The 26,077-nt window shown below is 46.4% G+C and overlaps 2 protein-coding genes across 2 annotated transcripts in view; both read left to right on the plus strand.

The window, feature by feature from the left end:
• Positions 1-8,195, plus strand: part of LOC100759976 (alpha-1B-glycoprotein) — a 110,604-nt gene extending 102,409 nt beyond the window's left edge. The window contains exons 8-9 of the mRNA XM_035449670.1: positions 7,392-7,452; positions 7,646-8,195. Coding sequence (XP_035305561.1) covers positions 7,392-7,452; positions 7,646-8,195 — 611 coding nt within the window. The remainder of the gene's footprint in view (positions 1-7,391; positions 7,453-7,645) is intronic.
• A 589-nt stretch (positions 8,196-8,784) lies between these two features.
• Positions 8,785-9,720, plus strand: Lratd2 (LRAT domain containing 2). The gene has a single exon (XM_035449616.1). It carries the CDS (start codon positions 8,785-8,787, stop codon positions 9,718-9,720), a length of 936 nt encoding a protein of 311 aa, XP_035305507.1.
• The last annotated feature ends 16,357 nt before the right edge of the window (positions 9,721-26,077 follow it).

Consider the following 26,077-nt stretch of genomic DNA (forward strand, 5'->3'; position numbering starts at 1 on the left):
ACTTCCCCTCTCTTTCTGCCTTTCCTCTGAGGAGGCAGCCCTTTCTGTCTGTCTGTCTCTGTCTCTGTCTCTGTCTCTCTCTCTTCCCTTTCCTAACTCCACCTTCCCCCAAAAAACTTGTCTGCATGTGTCTGTCTGTCTTTCACTGACTGTTTGTCCCTCACCTGCCATGGGATCTACCAAAGGAGCCACAACATGTTTATTACAACTACCAAATAAAGTTACTAAGTTATACAAAGCAGTAAAAGGAAATGAGCAAGAAGGCTATGTAATGTACAACAGAACAGCGAGGGAGCAAGATTCTCCATTCCCAAGGCTATAACAAAACACCAGAGGCTGGGTACTTATGAAGAGAAAGGTTTATTTACTGTTTTAGAGGAGGGAGTGCACGGTACCCACTTCTGCTTGGCACATACCTCATGGTGGATGACATCACAATAGCTGTAGATGACATCACAATAGTGATAGTTGATGTCACAATGGCATTAGATGACATCACAACAGTGATAGATGGCATCACAATAGCTGTAGATGACGTCACAATAATGGTAGGTAGATGACGTCATAATAGCTGTGCCATGTGCAGGGTAGAGATCACATGATGAGGCAGGAGGGCACACAGAGATTTTGAGTTCAGGCTTGTTCTTTCTTAACAACTTGCATTCTTGGAAATTAATCAGGACTCCAGAACTATCATAATTCCGTCTTCTGGAGTACCACCAATGATCCAAACACCTTTGAGGAGGTCTCACATTTTTAAGATGCTACTACCTCAACACTCATGACCAAGCCACAGACACAGGGGTCCTTGGAAGGCCATCTAAGTCACCGCAAGGCATAGAGCATGTATGGAAGACCCTGGGGGGTTTTAAATCAGGGATGGTATATAACATATTATATATAATATATTATACATGACAAATAATATATCAGGAAGCTGTCATCTTAATGAAGACTGTAATGGCAAGTACTCCAGGCAGAGGGCAAGAGAAAAGCTCTGAGAGACAAGTTCTGAGAGACAAGTGTGCTTGCCATGGTAGTTAAGGGCCATCTTGTCTTGAGGTGATGGGAAGAAAGCTAGTAGGGGGCCTTGGAGACTATGGGTTAATGCCTCGCCCCTCTCCAAGGCAGATGGAGAGTCATGTGAGGATTTTGAGCACCGAAATAACTTGGCTTCCCTCACAGCAGAGCCAGATCCCAGGCCCTGCTGGGTTGTGAATGATAGTAGCACAGTTAGGGATCCATGGGAAGCCTTCATCCTAGGCCAGGAAACATGGACCGAGGAGTACAGACAGGGATTGGTCCTGTAGATTGCTGAGCTCTCCTGAGTCCCACATGCTGGGCGCCCTGCCCTGCCTGCCTTAAAGAGTGTCACACGGAACAAATGCTATCTTTTACTTTGTGTCACAACCTGTCTCCTTGAAGCATGAAGAATGCACAAGGAAAGAAAAAGGGAACGGGAGGTGGGGTGTGCTCTCTGAAGCCCCCGACTGTTGACAGTCTCTCCTTTTTGAATATCTCATCCTTCCTTTTGTACCCCAGAAGTGCAGAATAAGATTCTTGGAATTTAGGCTTTTTTCTTTTTTTTTTTAATCCTCACATTTGGATTTGCAGATATGCCAATATTTGGATTCCGAGAGCTGTAATTTAAGCCAGTCTCTCCCCTGGAACCGCCTGGTGAAATGCATCTTTCATGAGGGCTCCTGCAGGAGCCCTGCTACAAGCTCAGCCTCCTGAGCACAAATCACACTTTCAGCAACATATCGACAATACCATCACAGGGCCCCCTGGAGCAGTGGGCCTGCTGGAGGGGCCAGCTCCATGTCTTCTCTCTCAGCAGGAATACATGGACGGGAGCTTGTGGGGCTCGAGGGTCCAGCCCTCAGGTGCAGTTCCTAGCCTCTTCTCAAGGGTCCTCCTCCTTATCCCTGTCCATAGGAAGAGTAGCTCCTGCCCAGCCTGCTGGAAAGAGTCTGGTCTGGTGATGTGACGAAAAATGAAACAGAAACTCTCTGGTACTTCTCTCCTTAATCTGGGGGTTGTGTGGACGCAGAACGCTCCTATGCTGATTTTGTAGCCCAAGTCTGGCTGGTTTGGGAAGTGAAGGAACATAGTTGTCAGTCAGTAGCTCTCAAAGGGGAGATGGGTAGGGCAGCTATTGCCTATCCCAGAGAATGGAATTTAAAAGCAAACCTCCCAGAATGAGTGTTCAAAGCATAGACTCTCTCTTTGGTTGGATGACTCTGTCTCTGCCCCACACGAGACCAATTAATAGTGAGGTTTCTGGGTACAATTCTGCTTTCTCTGCCTGCATCGTGCGCAACTCAGCTCTCACGACAACTCTTGGTTCAGGCAGGACGATGACCAAGACAGGGAGGCACCCGAGATGGTCACTGTCACCATTTGCTTTGGCCAGGAAATGTTCAGGGCGAAAACCAAGACAAGCTGGTCCCTCGGATCTGCTGGTTTCAGGCCAAACAAACACACACAGGTGGGAGCCTTCCAGTCCTACCCCAGTGTTTGATTCAGTGTGAAAACCAGACATGGAAGCAGTCAGGTTCATATCTGAATCTGACCTCCTCAGACCTCTTCCTTGATAATGAGTAGGACTCAGACTTTCTTTGGAATCAGCATGCTTACCGGGGAGACACAAACATCAGGACTCTGTGGAAACTTGGGACAGTGAAGCCCACAGCAGGTGGTTGTCTTTCTACTTCTTACATGGAGTCTGGCTTTTACATGGTTGGTGAACCATGGCCAGTGTGCATACAACCTTTAGGATTTACAGGGTGCTTCTGCACATAGCTTTCCCGTGAATATCTCCCTTGAGACAGAGATCGCCAGCCCCACTGGAAAGGCTGAGAAACCAGGCCCAGCATGGAGAAGAGGTAACTCTAACATCAAACGTTTGGCAAACACAAGGAATGACAAGTAATCGGCTCCGCTCTGCCACACCGTTCACTTTCCAGCATGGCCAGAACCCCTTGGGGAAGATAGGTAGTGATCAGACTGGCGGAGTTGAGATGGATAGTGGCCTAGAAAAGCTGCTTTTCAGAAAATGCTATTATGCCTGTGAGCCTGAGGCCTGGCCTGGGGACAGGCAGAAGTCTAGATCGCCTAACCACACAGTTCACTGATCCCGAGTTGTGTGCATTCCTGGAGTCATGCTTTTTCAAGCCAATCGCTCACCCAACTTGCAGTATCAGACTCCCGGCCTCATGGGGTTGAAAGGTCGATCTCAGTCCAACCCCAGTGACTTAGAGAGGAACTTTGAGAGTGACTGGCTGACATTCAGCACAGCTTGTTTTTATTTAATTTCTTCTCAGAGGAGGTGTGGAGAATATGAAGTTTGGGTTACTGTGTTGAATGATAAAATTACAAAGCACTGCAGCAAATCCAAACGCAAACACAATGGCCCCACATCGGAGGGGTCTTCACCGACGCCCCACTTTTGGCTCATGAGGTTTTCATCTCCTTCTCACGTCTGGGTCACCCACAGAACCTGCTTCCTTTCCCGTTCTACAGGCCCGGGTGGCCTGAGGGACAAGGTGAGACCCTAGGCTTGTCTGTCTCTATCAGCATCTCCCAGACCTGTTTGAGGTGTGCGCCAGCCTCAGCCTTGTTTTCCTTTCCTTGAGCACTCCAGAGGCAACCCACCTCTGGCTTTTGCTTTCAGTCTTCCTTCTGGAGAGGATACTGAGGCCAGCTCCTCTTCTCTTGCACGTCTCAGCCCAAATTTTGGTTTCTGAGGGTCCTCTTTGGTGGTCTTTTGTAAAGTAGGCTATTTCCCAGCCACTCTGTCTTTTTGTTTCAGCTGTCTCTGCCCCCCGCCCCCAGGATGCTGCTTTACACTCCTCATGGCCCTGATCTCAGGTATTCTTATATCCATCCACCTGCTTGTCAAACAACTCTTTGTCTTAGTGTTTGCTCTATTGCTGTGAAGGACCACGAGGACCATGGCAACTCTTATAAAGGAAAATATTTAATTGTGGCAGCTGGCTTGCAGTTCAGAGGTTTGAGTTACTTATCATCATGTTGGGAAGAAAGGCAGCTGCAGGCAGACATGGTGCTGGGGAAGGAGCTGAGAGTTCTTGCATCTTTTTTTTTTTTTTTAATGTGCATTGGTGCTTTGCCATGGGTATCAGGTCCACTGGAACTGGAATTACTGTTGTGAGCTACCATGTGGGTGCTGGGCATTGAACCTAGGTCCTCTGGAAGAACAGTCAGTGCTCTTAACCACTGAGCCGTCTCTCCAAGAGTTCTTACATCTTGACTGGAAGGTAACAGGAAGTGGTCTGAGACACTGGGCGTGGCTTGAGTATATATCAGACTTCAAAGCCCCCCTCCACAGTGACGCATTTCCTCCAACAAAGCTACACCTACTAGTGCCTATGGTGTTATGGGGGCCAATTACATTCAAACTATCACACACCTCCATTTAAGATGAAAATGCCACGGTAACTGATATGAGCTGGATAAAAGGGGACACTCCAATATCTGTTAAATGTCAAAGACTCTGGTCTCTGTTTTAAAATAAGAGACTTAGAAAGCATGGGCCTGCTGGATGGTGGTGGCACAAAATTTGAATCCCAGCACTCAGGAGGCAGAGGCAGGTGGATCTCTGTGAGTTTCCAGGCCAACCTGGTTTACAAAGCTAGTTCCAGTACAGCCAGGACCACATAGAGAAACCCTGTCTCAAAAAACCAAAAGGGGGGCTGGAGAGATGGCTCAGAGGTTAAGAGCACCGACTGCTCTTCCAGAGGTCCTGAGTTTAATTCCCAGCAACCACATGGTGGCTCACAACCATCCGTAATGAGATCTGGTGCCCTCTTCTGGTGTGCAGATATACATGGAAGCAGAATGTTGTATACATAATAAATAAAAATTTAAAAAAGGGCCTAGGTTCAATCCTCTGTACCACAAATAATAAATAACTAAATACTAAGTACATGAATCAGAGAGCAATGGAAAATAACATATAATCATGAGCCGAATTACACGTAATCAAGTGATAAGGTATAAGCTGTTTGTATGTTGTCTGGGAAGGGGGATCGGCAGAGAGATTTCCAGGGCCAGGCAGGAGACCTCCATAGGTGAGGTGACTGGACAGGAGCGGAAGAAGCTGCAGAGCACACCTTTGTAAGGCAGCCACTCGCCACTGCCTTAGTTCTGAAGCCGTGGTTCTCAACCTTCCTAATGCCATGGCCCTTTGATACGTGGTGGCGGGCCCCTGGCCATGTGCATTGCCACTTCACACCTGTAATTTTGCTACTGTTATGAATCATAATGGGAATACCTGCTACGCAGGATATGTGATCTGCAACCCCCGGGAAAGGGCCTTCTGAGCACCACTGGGGTCGTGACCAGAGGTTGAGAATGGCTGCAAGCCACCTCAGGCCTATCTCTTTGTTGCTTGCTGTTCTGGGGTAATGGGTCTGAGGGGTTTAATCCTGAGATTTTCCCAATAAATCTGCTAATCTCAATTTTATTAAATATAATTACTTGAGATGAACAAAGCCTCTTTTGGAGCCTTTGTATTTAACCTCTGACCCCGTGATCTAGGTGGCCAGATGGAGACTGAGCCCCAGGCACTCATAATAAATAAATAAATAAACAAACAAATAAATAAATAAATAAATAAATCCTGGGCTAGAGGCTGGTTATCAAAGGTATCACAGGCTGATTGCCTCATAAAACCAAGACATCGCTTATTTTTCTTCTTTCCTTTGCTCTTTGTGTGTGTGTGTATATGTGTGTGTGTGTGTGTGTGAGAGAGAGAGGGAGACAGACAGACAGGCAGACAGACAGAGGGGTTATCAAGCCCAAGTCTTCCCACATTCTAGATTAGCACTCTGTCATGGGACTATTTTCAGCCCTTGGGAAGTAATCCTTGGACTACGGCGAATTTCCCCTCTGCCAATGCTAAACACTTATTAACTGAATGACTACCAAATCAGATGGCATGATGTCTGTCACCTCTGGACTTTATAGTTGGCCAGCTGAGTAACTGAACCACCACTGTGATAATGAGAGAACGAGCATTACGAAGTCCAGCTCTCTCACCCCCTAAGACTTGACCCCCCGGGTGCTGACAGCAGTCTACTATATAACTGTTCCCTTCTATAGAGTCCATCTGCAGCCAACCCATTGAGTGTCATCCAGGGCCAAACGGGCCCACAGTATCTGTCCGTAGCTTTCCCCATCCAACAGACAAGTTCTAAGTGGAATACTCATCTCTCTCTGCTTGCGTGGTAGGAAGACTAGCCCCTGGAGCATGTTATTATACAAAGGTCCAAGAACTTCTCACCTAACCTCAAATACCTGCAGTCAGTTAGAAAATACTGAAATTAAATCTTCAGGATCCACACAGATCTCTCTTTTGGTCTAGCTCATACTGTGATCTTAGGCTTGCTGAAGGCCTAACTTCCATCACAGCCCTGACAATATTGATTGTTCTGGCTTAAAGGTACATAAGTACATTGATTTTAGTTTGCTTTTTCAAACTAAACCGGATCATGGTAGTGTTAGTGTTATTCCTGTTTCCACGGGTTGGTATACACGGAATGAATAAATAATAACGTTACTTGGAAAAATTTGGTCGCTGGAAAACAAGGTGCAGGTCTTGAGTTGCACTGTGAACTGGGTTGGGTGTTTCCTAAGCTTGTCCATTGTGAGTGGCACTGAAGATTCTACACCGGCCATTCTGAATAACAAACAAACAAACAAACAAAACCAAAAAAAAAAAAAAAAAGCAAAGATCACTTTAGTAGTTTAGGCCTGGGGTAGAGAAATGAACCCAGCAGGAGGAAGTGTCTTCTTGTGGAGGTTTATCAGCAACTTCCCTCTAAGTCAGGGGGAGGGAGATATATTCACCAGGGGCCTTTGCTAATTGGTTTCTAATTTAAGGGCAATTAAGCAATCCTACACCTCCATCCAGCTTCTGCATGCTTTCTCTCGACGCTAGATTAAAAAAACAAAACAAAACAAAATCTGGAGACAAAAGTCTAGGGAATTAACTTTGGCTTCACTTGAAGGGACACCTAGTAGCCCCATGGGCCTTGGGAGCCAGCCAGCAACTGCTTCATACGGTTTCCTCTTTCTGGAAAAAAAAAAAAAGAAAGAAATTTTGTTTTCTACTGTCCCCAAATCTTCCTTGCTCTGGAAACACATCTTAGCCGAGACGTTGCTTGAGCCCTTGGCAGCACAGAAAGAACCCTTTGGGTCACAAAGACGTTCTGCATAATAAAAGGCGGCCGCCGTCCCTCCCTCTTGAGACGCTCCAGCCAAGAAGACATGGAAGGCGACGAGGAAGCAGCACTAATTATTCTGGCCTCTTGCATTTCTTGACTTGCAGGTGGCCTTTAACTTCCAACTTGTCGGATGCCCAACAGGAAGGCAGCGGACTGGGGCGGTACAGGAAGCCGGCTGCGGCGGCGGCGGCGGCGGCGGCGGGTGCGCACGCTAGTTACCAGCGGGATTTAAACCCGCTACGGAGGGGGGGTGTGGCCCGGCAGGGGGCGTGGCCCGGGAAGGGCGGTGCAGCCCGGGTGGGCGGGGCGGAGGCGGGGCTCCGGGAGGGGAAGCCTGGTGCCAGAAAGACCGGAGCTCCGGGAGCCTGCAAGCGTCTGTCTCTTTAAATGCCCAGGGCTGCGCTCCCGCCCGGGAGCCCGGAGCCGGATCTACAATCCCGTCCCTCCCGCTCCGGCGCTTGTTGCTCGCCCGGCCCGAGCGGGAGCTGCGGACCCCGGGAAGCCCGGCTACCTCGTTCTGCTCTCCTCTCCGTGCTCCACCTTCCGGGAGATCGGCGCGAGGGGCTGCACCGCAGCCGCGAGCGTGAAGAAGCATTGCCCCCCACCCCACCCCACCCCACCCCGTCTCCAATTCTTGGGGCGCTCCGCAGCCGCGCGCCGGGCGGGAAGGGGAGACATGCGTCCTTCCCCGCTGCCTGGCTTCGCCCCGGTCCGCGCCGGGAGAGGAGGCGCCGCGGAGGAGCCCACACCTGCGAACTCGCCCTAGAAGTCCCAGGGTGCGGCAGGGCGCCCCTCCCGGTCCCCCAGGGCTGCCACCTCCCCGCGAGTGAGTCGGCGCAGGTAATCCGAACCCCAGGGCGAGCCGGCGAGCGGGCGGGCGCGCGGGGGTGGGGCGGGCGAGCTGCCGCCGCCGCCGCAGCAGCAGCCAGGACTTGTCGCAGGTGAGCCAGGTGGGGTGGCTCACCTGCCACGGCCACGCCGCGGGAGCCTCTCTGGTTCCTAGGGGGTGCAGGCCTGGTGGGACGTCTAAGGGCTCGTTAGGAGCCGGCGTGGGAGGGGAAGTTAGGGAAGGGAATTGGAATAAAGTTTCTATTTCCTCCCCCCCACCTTGCCCAGGGTTGGCAGGTAGGGCGCGGGCGGAAGCTGTAGGAGCAGCTGATGCAATGGGCTTCGGTCGGGGGAGACAGGTGATGGCTGGCTGCTGGGGAACGAGAGCTGGAGTGGCCCTGTCTCCGGTGATCGTGACCCTAGGGGGTGGAGAAACGCGAGGAAGCTCGCCCCCTAGATTCCCCCTAAAATGGCTCCAGGTGCTCGCCCCCCCCCACGTCCCTTTTGCACGAACGAAACGTCTTTCCCTTGAGGGGCACCTACAAATATATATAATATATATATATTATATATATATATTTTTTTTTCTTGCCTCCTCTTCCAACAGGTGGCTCCAGCCCCTGCCCCGAGACCAGTGCCAATGACTCTGGTGGTGGTGGTTTCGCTTTCTCCTCTCGCAGTGCTGTGAACGAGCGTCCGCGGCGTGATGGGCAACCAGGTGGAGAAACTGACCCACCTAAGTTACAAGGAAGTTCCCACGGCCGACCCCACCGGCGTGGACCGAGACGATGGGCCCCGCATAGGAGTCTCTTACATTTTCTCCAACGACGACGAGGACGTGGAACCGCAGGCGCCGCCCCAGGGGCCCGATGGCGGAGCTTTGCCGGACTCGGGGGACCGGGTCCCCCTGCCCCCGCCGCAGCCCTACGACCCTCGGCAGCACGAGGTGGAATGCTCGGTGTTCTATCGCGACGAGTGCATCTATCAGAAGAGCTTCGCGCCGGGCTCGGCGGCGCTGAGCACCTACACCCCGGAGAACCTGCTCAACAAGTGCAGTCCGGGCGACCTGGTGGAGTTCGTGTCCCAGGCGCAGTACCCGCACTGGGCGGTCTACGTGGGCAATTTCCAGGTCGTGCACCTGCACCGCCTGGAGGTGAGCAACAGCTTCCTGACCGACGCCAGCCAGGGGCGGCGCGGCCGCGTGGTCAACGATCTGTACCGCTACAAGCCGCTGAGCCCCAGCGCCGTGGTGCGCAACGCGCTGGCGCACGTGGGCGCCAAGGAGCGCGAGCTCAGCTGGCGCAACTCGGAGAGCTTTGCCGCCTGGTGCCGCTATGGCAAGCGCGAGTTCAAGATCGGTGGCGAGCTGCGCATCGGGAAGCAGCCCTACCGGCTGCAGATTCAGCTCTCGGCTCAGCGCAGCCACACTCTCGAGTTCCAGAGCCTGGAGGACTTGATCATGGAGAAGCGGCGTAATGACCAAATCGGACGCGCGGCGGTGCTGCAGGAGCTCGCCACGCACCTGCACCCGGCTGAGCCGGATGAGGGCGACTGCAGCGATGCGGCTCGGACTACACCGTCCCCCCTGCGCCCCCCTGCGCCGGCCTCCGAGGAAGAGGATGGAGACTCGGTGGTGCACTGATACTTAAACCTGGGCTCTGAGCTGCACAAGGGAGAGTTGTTTTGCAACGGCTGCGCCCCCTTCCTCCCCACCCACAACCCCTTCACCTGGGCCCCATTTGATACTCCTGGGCCTTTTGGAAAACGCAGAGTTGGTGAGATGCATAGCCGACTTTGGACAGGGGAGGAGGAGGAAGGGGACGGAGGGAGCAGGTAGGAGCACTTGGACTGGTGGGTGGCCTTGGGGAACATTTTCTTCCTGCCCCCCGCCGTCTGCCTTTCTTTCTGAGGGGAGGTAAAGTGTGAACTTGCTTGGAGTTTCAACCCTGACTGATCCGGGGCCAAATTCAGCCCTTCCTGTACAAGCAGGCTTGGGGGATTTCAGAGCACCTTTGTATGCCCTGCATTTGGCCTCTCTCTGTCCCTCCCTACTTTCAGCTTGGAGGATGCAGGGTACAAAGGCCAGGGGGGTTGGGGGCGGGGCAGCGGGAAGAGCTGCTTATCTGCTTACCCCACTGAGCTGTGCTTGGGATCCTAGAGGGGGGAGTGATTTATGGGATTCCTGGGGCACAGGGCTGCTAAAACCACAAGATCTGGGAGCAGCAGACCGAAACCAAACAGCCCTGTATTAAGTGCAACCAATACTTTAGCAAACTCAGGCTACAAGCTACAAACAAACTCTACTACCTCCCTCCTGCCCACCCCCAGGTACCTCCTCTTGGGATGCTGGCTCAAAGCGGAGCCCCTGGCTCCCAATGCTTCCCCTGGTTACAAGTAAATCATTGTCAAGGGCCAGCCAGAGAAAGGATTCAATTAAGGTGCCGTTCTGCTGCTTCTGTTTTTGGCTTGCTGTTGTGGACTCCAGAGCCATGGCGGTGTTATCAAGGGAGGCAATAGCCCTTTGTGTCTGTGATCTAATTAAACCTGCTTGGCGTGTTCCTCTGCAGGTCACAGATGGGGTTGGCTTGTGCCACCCCATAAAATACCCTCTAGGGAGTCAGCCAGTGATGCCCTGGCAAGAATTAAATCTCTCTTTATGCCCCGGCTGAATGGTGAGAGGAACCCTGTAAAAATAAAGGCAGGCCTAGGGTTCTTTTTTGCTTTTTTTTCTCTTCTTGGTCCTCCTCCCTCCTCCCCCTGGCTTTGTTCTGCCTGGTGGTAAATCCTAGGTTTTAGACAGTTGCTGTGGCAGGGTTAGGTTCACTTTGCCGTGCATGACTGATGACGTCTAATTCAAGGTGCAAAGTCTTGTCCTATGGACCCAGTGTCTTTGTGGCTTGGAGAACATCCCATTCAGAGCCCTTTCTTAATTAAGAGTGATGGACATGAGTCACACAGATTTTGAATATGGTCTCAAACATAGGTTGGTGATGATGGACCGTGTTGGTGGCTGACTGACCACCAATTGGGTAGCAGTTGGGTCCTGCTACTGAACTTCATGCAGTTCTTTTTTTAATAAATTTATTTATTTTTTATTTCACTTTGCATTCCAACCAAAGTTCTCCCTCCCAGCCCACCCCCATCCACTCCTCCCAACAGGTAAGGACTCCCATGGGGAGTCAACAAAGTCTGGCACATTAAGTTGGGGCAGGACCAGGCCCCTCCCCGCTGTGTTTAGACTGAGCATGGCGTTCCCTCAGAGGGAATGGGCTCCCACGAACTAGCTCATGCACTTTAGTACAAGGCTTTAAGAAGGCTGCAGCCTGTACCCTGGACTGTGGGCGGGCTTTTGACTGTAGAGTGCCTATGAACTGCCTGTCAACTGCTCTGAAAAGTTGAGCGCATTTAACCCTTTAAAGGCCTTCCCCACCTCCCACAGTCACTGGACAGATCATTTGTGACCTAGTTCTTAGCCATTGGGACTGACTCCTACTCAAGTACCCTGAAGCCATGGCCATTGTTGGGCTTCTTGCTTGAGGGATCTCCAAATCAAGCTTTGCAGACGTAAAAGTTGAGAGCCGCCTTTTTTTTTTTTTTTTTTTTTTTTTTTTTTTTTTAAGTCTGGATCTTCATAGTACCCCAGCATGAAGCTTTCATTATAAAGGCACTCAAGGCATTTCCTGCTGTCCTGGTGACTACCAAACAAGTCCTTGTTCCTTTGAATGCTAAAGATGAGCTATACACTCGCCTTGGTTCCGGGCATTGGGAGAGGATCATTTTCTAACCGGGAATCTGAATCTGATTCCTGTGTGCGAGTGGCTGTCTATCTGTTTATGTGGTCTTGTTCTTGGAACAGCAGAGCAAGATAAACACAGGAAGCCCTCCCGTGTCTAACAGATTTGGGTTAGTGAAAGTGGAGATTTTTTTCGAGACAGGGTTTATCTGTGTAGCTTTGGAACCTGTCCTGGCACTCGCTCTGGAGACCAGGCTGGCCTCGAACTCACAGAGATCCACCTGCCTCTGCCTCCTGAGTGCTGGGATTAAAGGCCTGTGCCACCAATGCCCGGCAACCCCTGCCTTCTTAACCACCATCTCCCCACCCCTGCAAAGAAGGTCTGTTCACAGGCAGTGGAGCAGGTGATTTGAGTTATTACATGGACAGCCCCAAAGGAAGAACTCATAAGATCAACCCACCTGTAGCATCCTAATTTCCAGGTGATTGTGCTGTGATCAGCTGGGTACCAATGATGGCAAACATGTCATACTTAGGAAGAACTGTCCCATTGGAAGTTTTCTGAGAAGGTCTGTAGCAGTGGTTCTCAACCACTGTGTGTGGAGACCCTTTGGGGCCACATACCAGATATCCTGTATGTCAGATATTGACATCATGATTTATAAAGGTAGCAAGGTTACAGTGATGATATGGCAGTGGGGTAATGCTATGGTCGGGGGTCACCACCACGTGAGGAACTGTATTTCAATAGGGTCGCACGCAGCATTAAGAAGGTTGAGAACCAAATGTTGCTTTGAAGTAAAGCAGCATCAGTTTAGGGCTCTAAGAAGAGCGTTGTGTCATGTCTGTTTTTAAGACAGCAGTGTTGTGGGGAAATCATTTTCTTTTTTGTTTTAATGTCCTGGCAGTGGTTACGTCTGGCACTTTAGAAAACAAAAGTATATTTAATAATTTTTGTTTCTCCATAGGAATAAGACATAGAACTATTTTGTACTGTGAATTGTGGACGCTCTTTGAAGGAAAGAAATATTGATTTCAGTGTTCTTCTGAACCTGTGGAAGGGATAAGCAGTACCCTGTGGAACACATATTAAAACACACCAGACAAATTCTATTTTCTTACCGAGCAAATATTTTATTGAGACTGCTTATGTATGCCAGAGGAGCCTACAACTTCAGCTACCCAACTTTTTCTATGGAAAGAACTGGTACTTTTGTAGCTTTTATCCCACATCTAATTTAAAATGACTTTGTAGCAGTAAAATGTCTAGCAGAGGACTTTATTCCAGAGCTTGAAGATTTTTAGTTTTTATGAAAACGGTTCCGTGGTTAAGCCTCTCAAAGCTTTGGTGCTTCGGGGCCTCATGGCACCTTTGGACAAGAACAACCACGTGAAAACATATTTTTTGGAAGCAAAACTTTAATTTTATATGACATATACTATGGAAAGATAAGAAAATTTAAGGACTACTTGTTTTTCTTAAAATGGAATCTACTGTGTTGAAGACTCTTGATACTATGTGCTTATCTAGCCATTTTTAAAAACGAAATAAAATGGAGTGTGATCATAGTCATTCAATGGATTTGTTTGGAAACTGAGATTTTATTTTGTGAATTGTTTAAAAATCAGGATAATGATAACTTGGACTGTGTTAGTCATCTTTTCATTATGTTGTTTCGTTCTTGGTGATAAATCTGTGGCTTGTGGAGACTCACCATCAGGATACCCACTCCACGGGCATTTGATTTCCCAGCAAATTGTAGAAACTTTAATTTTGTTGGAGGTTGTATGTTAAATCGATTTTCTTTCACCACTTCTTGAGGAGGAGGTTCTAGTTTGAAATTGTATCATTTCCTTCAAAATGAAGGGCAGTACTTAGTTAAATAAAAGATTAATGACATCTTTTAAGCCATTTCCTCTTCACTCTGTCTTATTAAAATAAAAGCTGTCAAGTTCTTTTGAAAAATGTTATGAGGGTTCCCAATAAACCATCTATTATTAGAGCTCATTGCATTCATTTCTCCACATATATACCTTTTCTTTTGACATTTTTGATCTTAATTCAAGCTACTCAGCTTAACTGTAATATGTCTAAAAAAATATTAGTGTATGTGGTCCTTGCATTGCCAGAAAAGAGTTTGGTGGATTCATTTAGTGGCCCAAGCTCTCACATTTACCATGCTTGAATTACTCGCCCATTGTTTGGTGCTGTCCGTGTTCGTGAAAAGCGTCTTGTGACCACACAGCTCCAACACGTGGTTTTCAGAAATAACTGTGGATGTTGCCAGAAGATACACTTGTTATGGAGTCTACAATGGGAAGTTCTGCGTTCGGCAACTCATGTTGTACTTTCGGTGGTTTCAAAACCTCAGGTAAAGCACCGCGTTTGTCACGTGGCACTGTTGACATGAGGACAGATAGAGGACAAATGGGACGTCTAAGAAAGGGTGCTTTGGCGGGCCCACCAGCATGCCCCAGGCCAGCCTCCGAAACAAGCACCGGTCTCAAGAGGTGCAAATCCAGGCTGAGAATTTTATATTAACAAAGTTGAGTGAGGAGGCTGCAAGGAGCCCAAGCAGCAAGAGGCCATGCTCCCTGCTGTAGTCTTCCAGTTCTCATTACACAAGGAACTCGGGGGAGGGGAGCCTAAAGCGGAATTTGCCCTAGTTCTTTGCTAGTATTGGTAGAGGCTGCGGTTCCTGCTTTTTCTAAGTGGACTTAGCCTGCTTGATGTAGGAAAATGACATGTTTCAAAGCATTTTAAAGGACCTCTAAAACGAACAGACTCAGAATAGGTGCGAAAAGGCTTCTATTAACTTTTACTGAATTTCCTGGGGAAACTGCTTATTAAACAAATATAGCAATTTGCCTGCAGAATGAATGCACTGGCAATCACAGTAAGGCAATCACAGCCCTGAGCATTATAAAGGGCCAGAGGATGTTGAGCCCAGCTCTGCATCAATCTCAAGTTCACCATAGTGGGACAAGTTGAGGCCAGGGGGAGGTTCTAAAGACAGGGCTTGGGAAACAACAACCCTTAGCCACGGTGGTTAACAAGAGTGGTTGAACAGACAGTTGCCAGGCAGCTGCCCTTATAGTTCTGTTGGTATAAGGTTGCATGGCTTCTGTGTTAGTTTGTGGTTTTGGCAGAGCCTTTTGCTATAGTGAGTATCAGACAATCACATAATAACTAGTCATGACTTCCTGGCTAAGTGACTCCAATTTTTTGACTATGATAGAATCTTCACCTATCGTTCTCACTAGGAGCCAGAATATAAAGAAGATGTGTGTGTGTGTGTGTGTGTGTGTGTGTGTGTGTGTGTGTGTGTGTGTGTGTAACGACCGTATATATAAGACAGGCTGCAATAAATGTGGCTCCGTAAAGGACTGCTGGTTAATAGGTATACGAACAAAGCAGACGTAGACATATCTAAGCAGAGTTTGCAACTATTGGAGGAGCAGCCTGAGTTCCACCATAGAATCAGACAGAAACACAGGCACAAATGATGGAGATCATGAAGTCACCAACGGAACTGATACTCACTAAGCCCTCAGCTGTGGGGCTCCTCGGTTCTCGCAGTGTACCTAATATAAAACGATGAACTTTGTCCATAGTCACTTCCATTTAAATAGACAAGACAGGCAATGATAAGAAAATGACACTTGTGATGAGGACAGGGAGGATGTGTAGTGTGAAGAGGGTCTCTCCGCCTATGAGTCAGAATGAGTCAGAGGCGGGGAATGGATTGGGGGATTTGGAGCAGCACAGACACATCCATCAAGGCCGGAAGACTGCAGACGGAATGAATGAAGCCATAGTGCTCTGTAAGTGCGTCTGCTCCACCTGCTAGTTAGTACTCAAGGATGTCTCCAGCGCATCCATGACGTCCTAACAAAGGCAGCCACCCTCCTGATGGGAGATGTCCTTCTGATTACATGTTTCTTTTATTGGTTGATGAGTAAAACAATGGCTGATTGGCCAGGCAGGAAGTATAGGCAGAGCTACGCGATGAAGAGAATTCTGGGAAATGTAGGCAGACAGAGGAATTGGCCACCAAAGGAGTAACAGGTCTGGACCCTTTTCCTGTAAGATAAGAGCACGTGGAAATGCTTAGATTAATAGAAATAGTAATTAAGACAGAGCTAGCTGATAAGAAGCCCTAGTCATCGGCCAACAATTTTATAACTAATACAGTATCCATGTGTTTATTTGGGGCTCAAGGGCAGCGGGATGGTGAGAAAGAACCTCCAAAACACCCTCCCTAAGAGACTGAGTGGCTGGATGTGTGTAGAGTCGGGTTTAGCTAGACCAAGACCCCATCATCTCAGTGATGTTAGAACTACAGTTTGAACAGGATGAACATAGCAGTGGCTTTTAAGAGGCATGGGGGTGGCACAGACAATGGCTGTCAAAGCTAGGGTTTGTCCCATTAGTACTATGCAGGCTTAGATGACTAGGTTAGGGAGTAGAGTAAGTGTGGAGTCAGGCCTTGGCCCAATGAGGGAGAGTAGATGAGCTGGTAGACTCAGCTACATGAGAAGTAAACAGCAGGATTTATAGCTTGAGAATCATTACTGGGGAAGAGGGAATTGTGTTCAGCTGGTAAACCGCTCTTACGAGTCTCCAGCGCTATAATGATCTCAAGAGTGGTCATAAATGGCTATAAGGATGCTCTGTAGACTACTTCCTTTGGGAAGGACAGAACTCAGGCAAGTCCCAGGGTGCTTATCTCAAAGTACCTTCTTTGTAGTCCTGTAACTTAGGATGCTACATTGAAGGGAAAAAGCCTGCCTAGACACAAAGTATGCTTGAGACTCTACTGTTAAAGGGCCAGCATTTTTCTGTTGTGACTTCTGCTTATTAACCTGTGAAACTGGGGAGAAGTTATGTACTTCCGGGAATACTGGATTTCTTCTTTTGTACAATGCACTATTTCAGTTGTATCTGTAAAATAATCCTCCATGTATATGACATTATAGCATTTAATAATTAATACTAACATAAATCAGCATAAACATTAACATATATTAATACTTTTGAACTATATCTACCTTAATGTCAATTGTAAAGGGCAAAAGGAAACAAGTCCTTAGAGGCCCCAACATTAACAACTAGGATTAGGAAGGAGAATTCTCCATGTGGCAGGTAGCACACTTGGTAGAGCTCTTGCTGGGAAAACATGGCAGCTGAGTTTAGATTGCCTGAACCCACATGAAAGCTGGTTGGAGTAGCACACATCTCATATCTGCAATGCCCATGGGTTCTAGGTGGATTCCTGAAGCTTGCCTGCCAGCCAGTCTAGCCAAACCGGCAAGCTGGAGGATCAGAGAGAAAGAGAGTGTCTCTTAAACTAATGTGGACAGTAATGGATGAAGACGCCTGGCACCAACCTTTGACCTCCACTCAATCAGGCACAGAGGCATGCACACACGCACACAAACAGACACACACACACACACACACACACACACACACACACACACACACACAGAGGAAATTGTGGGATATTATATACATTCTAAAGCCTTACTCAAGTTACTGTCCAGGAAAGGAAATCTTCCCTATAGGCTTGGAGAATTTCTTTTCAGAGAGAATTATTTTAAAAAATTAATTCTGCAATTACAGAGTTAGTTATCAAACTAATATAGTAATAATAATTGACTGATTTTCAGAGAATATTCTCAAACTTGTCTTCTTGTACTTGTTTTTAGTACTGGCAAGATTTATCACTATATTTAATATAAACCAAGGCTGAGAGTGAATGGAAAAGAAAAAAGAAGATAGACAAATTCATCCAATTATTTTTTATTTTGGAAAAAGCATTTAAAGGCTTTGTGTGTTTCTGTTTACTTTCACTATTGCTGTATTTAATATTGATTTCCCTCCCTTTTCTTTCCATATGAGAGTGTGTTTCTCTTGGCTGCCCAGCTGTGTTCCTGGCCATAGCAGGGCAGACTATGGGAGGCTGTTGTTGTATCTCACTGGATATGCATAATCCATATGAAGAGGGTCTTTTCTTGTCACAATTCAGACAGAGTTATGTTTGTCCATAAATCCATAAAGCATTAAGTGGTGCTTGTTCTTTGTACTGACATATATTCTAAAACATGAAATTACGTTTCGGTTCACAGAGAGCTTTTGTGTACCATATCCTTAGCACCTAACTCCGATCATCACGGCATCACTGTGGTGCCCTGGTCTTGATCCGTGAGCTCACCCTGATGCATCAGTAACTCCCCAGCCCACAGTTTACATCAGGGCTCACTGTGTGTGCTGTCTTCTACAAACTTTGACAGCTGTAGCCACCATTACAGCTTTTACCCCAGCCTCTCTTCCTCCATCTCCTCTTCCTCACTGAGGCTTAGACTGAACTATTTCTGTCTGGTCTTCTCCAGGCTGTATCCACCATTACAGCTTTTATCCCAGCCCCCCCCCCCTCTCTCTTTAATCTCTTCCTGCTGGAGCTGAGCTGTGTTCACCTCTTATTCAGCCTACAGAAACTTCCCTGTGAACCACCCAGCTTTTCTCAACAGGCCCCATAACATTCCTGGCTACTTGGGTGTTCGCTCATTCTTGAGGAATTCATGAGGCCTGCCAGGCCTGGGCTACCAGGAACCTTACAATGCCCAGGTGCATGCCCACATTCCATGAGAGAAGACAGACTGGCTATCCCTCATGATCAAGTTTGCTGAGAGGCCGGCCAGGCCCCAGGCATGGGAGCGGTAGCATCTCTTTGGGGGAGGATTCCAGGAGAAGCTTTCCAGGGAGGGTTTAAGGGCTGGAGATCTTAGCAGTTTACAACACAATTCTGGTCTGTTTTCTTTAACCCTAGATTATAGGTTCTGTGTGGCTAGTGAATTAGGAAGAGAGGCATAAAAACAAAGACTGTAATTTCCTTAGGAACTCCCCTTTTTCCTCCCTTATAGTGCCTGTGTGCATTTTAGACACATGGGTTCTATATTATTATGCATAACCCATAGTATGGGTTATTATTATAACTAACACACACACACACACACACACACACACAATGACAAACTGCACTGATCTTCACTTTGCTACACTAAAATCAATCTCTCGTCTGATTACCTTCGTGCAGCTTGCCTAGAAAACATCTCTGGAGGTCCATCACAGTAAAGATCCAAGGCTTTCTCTGTCTTGAAGGAACTGGGAGGTATCATAGGAAATGCAGCAGCATCACCCCAGTACTTCCCCTTGCTGGGCCACCCACACACAGGAGACTTCATTTGCAAAGTGAAAGCTACTATGCAGCGGCTGCAGTCCGGGTGGTCATTCCAGTCCCCAGAGCCAGTCCTGACAGGGATTCTAACCTCAGACATGGAGAGCCGTCCCTAGCTCTTGTCTTCCTCTCACTTCCACCCAAGGTCTGTGAATCAGCACCGTAGATTTATTAATGACTGAAACAGGGTCAGCCAAGCTCAAATAGAGTTGAAGTGCTTGGCCATGTAGTATTCAATCCAATTAAAATGGTTCAACATTTGGTTTTCTAGGGGTAAAGTCACATCGATGAGCATGTGAGAAAACACCTAAGTAATTCGTAGACACACACACACACTCACACACACACACACACACAGAAACTCATACACACACACATACCACATACACACCATGAACTCACATAGACACTAACAGCTTCCTTCAAAGTGAGCATATAAGGACTCTGGAGACCAGCAGCACCATAGACGGGTGACCCTTTTCTTAGCTCCCTGGTTTCTGCCTTTCTTTGTTTGATTATATATCTATATCTATCTATATAGATCTATATAGATATAGATAGATATATAGATATCTATAGATAGATATAGATATATAGAGATATAGATCTATATCTATATCTATCTATCTATCTATATATATTCCCCTTAGGATAATTTTCTTGCCATTTTTTACATGTCCAAAAGTACCATGTGCTTAATGTAAAATAAAGTATCAATGCTTTGGAAGTAACCACGAGGCCTCTTCAGCTGCTCCCTCTCGCCCTTCTCTCTCTGCTGTATTTGCAGGGCATCTGTGGTAGTCTGAATGTAACTGGCCCCATCACTCTCATAGCGGGTGGCAGTATTAGGAGGTGTGGCTTTGTTGGAGAGTGGATGGCCTTGTTGGAGGAAGCGTGTCACTAGGGGAATGGGCTTTGGGGTTTCCTTTGCTCATGGCGCTGCATAGTGTCTCTGTTGACTTCCGGTTGCCTACAAGACGTAGGACTCTTAATACCCCAGCACCGTGTCTGTCTGCACGCCGCCATGCTCCCCACAGTGATGAAATGGACTGACCCTCTCAACTGTGAGGTGCCACCTCGATTAAAAGTTTTCCTTTGTAAGAGTTGCTGTGGTCATGGTGTCTCTTCACAGCTACAGAAACCCAAACTAACAGTGTCCCTTCTAGATTTTGTTTTTTCCTTTTTTTTTCCCCGGTGATCACTCAGCTGTGTTTCCATCTCATATTTTCATTTTTGGCTTTGATTTTTAACTAAGATTGCATCATGCTATTGATATTTCCCAATTATTTTTTTTTCTCACCAGTAGATTAGGACTTTTGTGTTGCAATGTGAAATATCAGGGCTATGTTTAAATAGCTATCTAACACAGTAAAAGCTTTTATTTCTTATTTGACAACTCTCTTGTTAATGGCTATTGAAATGGTTTATAATAATAAGTGATGCCACATTCATTTTGCTGTAACTATTCTTGGAGAGAGAGAGAGAGAGAGAGAGAGAGAGAGAGAGAGAGAGAGAGAGAGAGAGAGAGTGTAAGATACAGTCATTGACATGAGATTTCTGGGTAAAGGTCACATGTAATTTAAACTCGATAGGAACAGCCATATGGCCCTCTACAAAAGCCAGCCTGCATGTTCATGGGGATACTGATAACATTCTCAAGTGTTTGAAAACATTTGCTCACTGATAAATTTTTTAAAATACAGCATTGAAGTTTACATTCCCGTGTTTCACCTTTACCACCCGGGCACACACGTTTTGGCAAGAACTGAAACCAGTGGTTCGCCACCATTCTTCTACTGCAGACACTTGACTGCCTGCCAAAGCATTTAGTTATTGGGTCATTACAGCAAATTATTCTAGAATCCAATCTATTTCGTTGGATGAACAGAAGAGAGGCATTAGTGCTAGGTATTCAAAATCATCCTTCTTTTAAAGTATGTACGGCAGAGTGTGTGGTCCACCATTTTGCATCAACCAGTGGCTTCCAATAGGATGTAGCCTGAAGTCTCAGTTCCCTACAGTGGCCTGTTGGTCTGCACAAACCAGCTTCTGTTCATGTGGCCTCCTTATTGCCTCTCCTTAAAGGGTAGCGTCCATCTATAGCACTCTTTGTTTTCCTAAACACACCAAGATCTTCTTCTTAGTCATAGAGCATCGTCATTCTACTGACCTGCTAAGAAACAAAACTCTGCATGACATCTCCTTCCCACATACCTGTGTGTCTGCGTGTAACCAAACTCGAATATCACTAAGCAATTCTGTCTTGTTTTATGGCCTACTCTAATGTCACCTCGTCTGAGTTGCTTCATACTGATTCATTTATTGGAGGGAAATAAACTTGTTAGTAGCCACTAAATGGATCTGACAACTTATTAATGCAAGACCCAGTGTTTGCAAAACAGAGCCTGAAGCATGTCCAGGTTTCCTCCCTCCGGAGGTAGAGGCCTTGGCTCTCCGTCAAGCGTTTTGTGTCTCGGAATAAATATCATCCCACTTTGTTGGTTATTCCAACACAAAACTCTATTTATTTTCTTGATACCAATTTTCAAAAAGTTTAATCACCTACTTCCGAAACCTTTATCTCTCCCTATTGTACCATCTCTCCTCACTGGAAGAAGGGTAAGAATCTTGTTTGCATTTCACACCTCAGTCCATCCAGCATGCAAGATAGTGCTTGGAAAATAGTAAGCGCTCAATAAACACTTACAAATGAACAACAGCGCTTGCATTCTGCACACTGGGAATTTGTTTCCCTTTGTGTCACAGCCAAGCAAGTTCCATATCTGCTGCTGCTGCTGCTGCTGCTGCTTTAGCTCATAGAAAATGCCTCAGTGAAATTTTAAATCAGGAGCTCCCCGGCTCTCTCCCTCTAAATAAGAAATCAAAAGGTAGCCATGCCTACTCTGTCTCCAGACACAGAATGTGTGGTCGTTAAGAGCAGGAGACCACAAGGCAGATTGTTCATCTGGCTTTACTGTACCTAACCTCTTCATCCCAGAATCACAGGGAATGAAATGAAAAATGTAAAAAGGAAATGTACAAGTTGATTAAAAAAAAATCCTACAACCAGTACCTGGGTAGCAATTCACATTCTGCCTGATGGTTTTGCAAACATCTAACCCTCATTGTAATCCTGTTGAAAAGGTAAGAGGATTGGGGATTGTGATAACATGTGATTATGATATGCTGAGAACATTGAGAAGGCTTCTACTGTCTGGTCCTATTAATTCATCCCATTTTCCTCATGCTGGCCCACAAAGGAGCTGTAATCCCTACTTTAAGGGCAATGCTGAAAACCAGATAGGTAGGTAGAGTAGCATGACTACTAAGGGGTGAGACTGATGTTCAAGGTTAGTGTTTCTGCTATCCAACCAAGTGGTAACATGATGACAAACAGCAATTCTGCCCTCCAAGGCAAAAACATACTCACACCTAATTTCCCAACCTGCAAATACCTTACCTTATCGTACTTGTCAAAAGAGACATCATGGTGGCAATACACTAAGGATTTAGAGATGAGATTATCCTCCATAAAGTCATCTCACTTATCAGAAGGAGGCAGGAGTTGAGGCTGCTTGCACTTAGTGTTGTGTATCAGAACTCCATTCTTTCAATGCTGGATAATATTTGGCTGTGTGTGTGTGTGTGTGTGTGTGTGTGTGTGTGTGTGTGTGTGTGTGTGTGTGTGCAGCATATTTGTTTATTCACTAGTTGATACTTGGCTTCCTTTTTTAAAATTGTTTTTTGTTTTTTACCTTTTGGCCTTTGAGAATAAGACTGTAGGGAGCAGCCAATGATATAACAAGGCTAGAGGATGATACCTCTGCTGGTTTTGAAGATAGAAGGAGCCATGAGCCAAGGCATGCAAGCAATTTCTAGAAGTAGGAAGGGCAAGCATACAGAATTACACATGGAGCCTACAGAAGCACCTCTAATAACTTTATCCTACTGTGACCTATGTCAGACCTCTACTGCTAATAATACAAGATAAAACATTTGTGATGTTGAAGTCTGCAGGTTTGTGCTAGTTTGCTAAGGCAATGCACCATGTTTGCTCCTAGAGCTAGTGAGTTGATTCTGGCCAACCATCCATTTCCATGGTTTACTCATCTGCAGATTGAACCAGCCACAAGTTGCAAATATTTGGAAAGTGATTGTCTTTATACTGCAAAGATTCGTTCCTTGTCAATATCCCTACATAAGACAGCCTGAGAATTCCCATAGCATTTACACAGTATACAGTAGCATGTAGGTACGTGTGTGTGTGTGTGTGTGTGTGTGTGTGTGTGTGTGTGTGTGGTGAAGGTGTTATATACAATTATCATGGCATTTATAGAGGAGATTGGAGCATCTTAAGTTTTAGGTATCCACAGAGCCAGTTTTACATGTCTAGAAAAGGATGACTGTATTTGGATAGCAAACACTTGCTGAGCATGCCTGCCTTATGCCCACCCTGGCTTAGGAGGATTAGAGCCCATAAAATATTATTAAACCCTATTTACCCATGAGAAAATTAAGGAACAGAGGAAGAATGGCAACACACACTGCTCGAACATGTGAGGGGCGTGACTACAGGTAGGTGCCACGTGTAGGCCGGAAGTAACAAAGTCCAGAAGGCACAAGGGGACACTTTCTTTTATCTTGTCAACTCAAATAAACAAAACCCAAGCTCTCACGGGTTTATTTTGTACTTTATCTTCTAATGGAGCCAAAATGTGTTGTGTGAAATACACCATTTAAACCAGTTCAAGTGTCCAGCTCAGTGAAAAATACTTATTCGCCGTGCTACGCAGACATCCTGTGTAGTTCTGGAGCTTTTCCATCTGTACAAATGGGAAGTCCATTTGCTTTATGGAGCCTCTCCCTAGCCCCCTTCTCCCTGGCTATGAATACTGGCAGTTTCTCTGTCTTTTTAGACATACCTACCCTGGATCTTTCATGGAATTGTACCATGTACAGCTCTTTATTTCGCAATGGTCACAGTTAGCATGTCTCAGGAGCAACAATATTGCACTATGTCCTTCATCTCTCACTGTGGCTGGAATATATCTCTGTGGTTTGTACCACGTATTGTTCACTCCCTCATCCATGGATGGAAATTTGGGTCATTTCCATCCTTTGGCTTCTGGGGAAAGTGATGCTGTGACTATTGGCGTATAAGTATCTGTTTGAATACCTGATTTGTACTCTCTTCTTTGCAGAGTATCAGTAAAAGTAAAAGTAAAAGGGATGGGCCATATGGTGATTCTGTGATTAACTTTTTGAAGACGTGCCAAAGAGTTTCCACAGTAGCTATACCATAAATTTTACCCCTTTATTTAATTACTTCTAATAGTCAATGCTTCCTATTTTTTTTTTTATCTGAAGCTACTTGTTGTATTATCATTTTAACATTCCTTGGAAACCCTGTAAGGTCAGGAAAATTAAGGTCAGGGAGCGAATAATTTTATCGCATTTTTAATCTGGAGAAAAAGGCATTATGGTGATATCATTGATAATAAAAGTTCACCCTTGTGTTGTAACAGCAAAGGCTCTACCAAAAGAAGGTTTCTGTTTGTAAACCCATTTACTTCTGCAGAGAATTCGAAGAAGTGGCTGAAGGTGTTTATTGCCAGTCTCCCTAAGCTACAGTTACTGTAATAGCTGCCAAGTTACTCTTGTCATTGTGACCAAATACCCAACAAGAAGCAAAGGAAGGAAGGACGGAAGGAAGGAAGGAAGGAAGGAAGGAAGGAAGGAAGGAAGGAAGGAAGGAAGCACAAACTTGTTTGGGTTCACGATTTTGGCTCACAGTTTTAGCTCACAGTTTGAGGGATACAGGTCCATCACGGTGAGGGAGGTGTGGGGGCTGAAGCTTGTTGCGTCTAGTCATGCTTTGCCCACTGCAGTCAGTAAGAGGGTGAATGCTTATCCATGCTTCCCTTGCCCTTGGTTCCCATTTTATTTGGCCCAAGACTCCAGCGTAGGCAAAAGTTTCTGTCCTGCACGCCTCTCCCAAGTAACCACACAGAGGCTTAATATGAGTTATAAATGCTCAGCCAATAGCTCAGACTTGTTACTAGCTAACTCTTACATTTAAATTAACCCATACTTCTTATCTATGCTTTGCCACATGGCTTGGCACCTTTCCTCAGTATGACATGCCCATCTTGCTTCTCTTTGCCCCTGCTTGAGACTCCTGACTCTGCCCTTTTTACTCCCAGCATTCTCAGGTTGGCTCTTCTGCCTAACCTCATCCTGTCCAGCTCTATTGGCCAGTCAGCTTCTGTATTAAACCAATCACCGGGACCTATATTCACACAGTGTAAAGGGATATTCCACACCATTCCAGTACACGATATAGTGCTGCCAGATTTCAGAGAAGGTCTTCAGTTAATCCTCTCTGGAAATGCTTCCCCAATCCCACACCAACCCCTACACACACACACACACACACACACACACACACACACACACACACACACACACACACTCAGAGTTTGCTTCACTAGTCCCCTAAACCTATGGACTTCTCAGTCTTGTCAAGTTGACAACAGAATTTAACCACAGCATAAAAGAAACACACACACAACCTATAACTTGCTAAACTCTACTGAACTTTATTCTTTCTCCATTTTCTAGGACAGTTGTTGGAGCCTAGCACAAATCTACTAAGTCACAGATTCTCAGAGTGGTGCTCAGCTCTGATTTAACAAGGCCCCTGGAGGGAGGGTCTCAGTGAGCTCAAGTTTGTGAATCCTTACTCAAAGAAATGTTACTATGGAATTAGCTTCAAATAGCCAGTTGAAATGCAGGATACCCAATAAAATATGAATTTCAAGATACAAGTGTGTCTTAGATTTTTAATCACATATATATGTACTATAAATATAAATATAAATACACACACATATAACTTGTTAATTCTGAAAACTCCAGTATGTGGAGTTTCATCACAAGCATTTGGCAATGGTTCAAGATGCTCTATCATTTGTGGGATATTTGCAAAAGGCTGAGCTAACAATCTGCAGATGCTACCAGGTTCT

The sequence above is a fragment of the Cricetulus griseus genome, chromosome 10, assembly GCF_003668045.3.
Source record: "Cricetulus griseus strain 17A/GY chromosome 10, alternate assembly CriGri-PICRH-1.0, whole genome shotgun sequence".
Classification (NCBI taxonomy): Eukaryota; Metazoa; Chordata; class Mammalia; order Rodentia; family Cricetidae; genus Cricetulus; species Cricetulus griseus.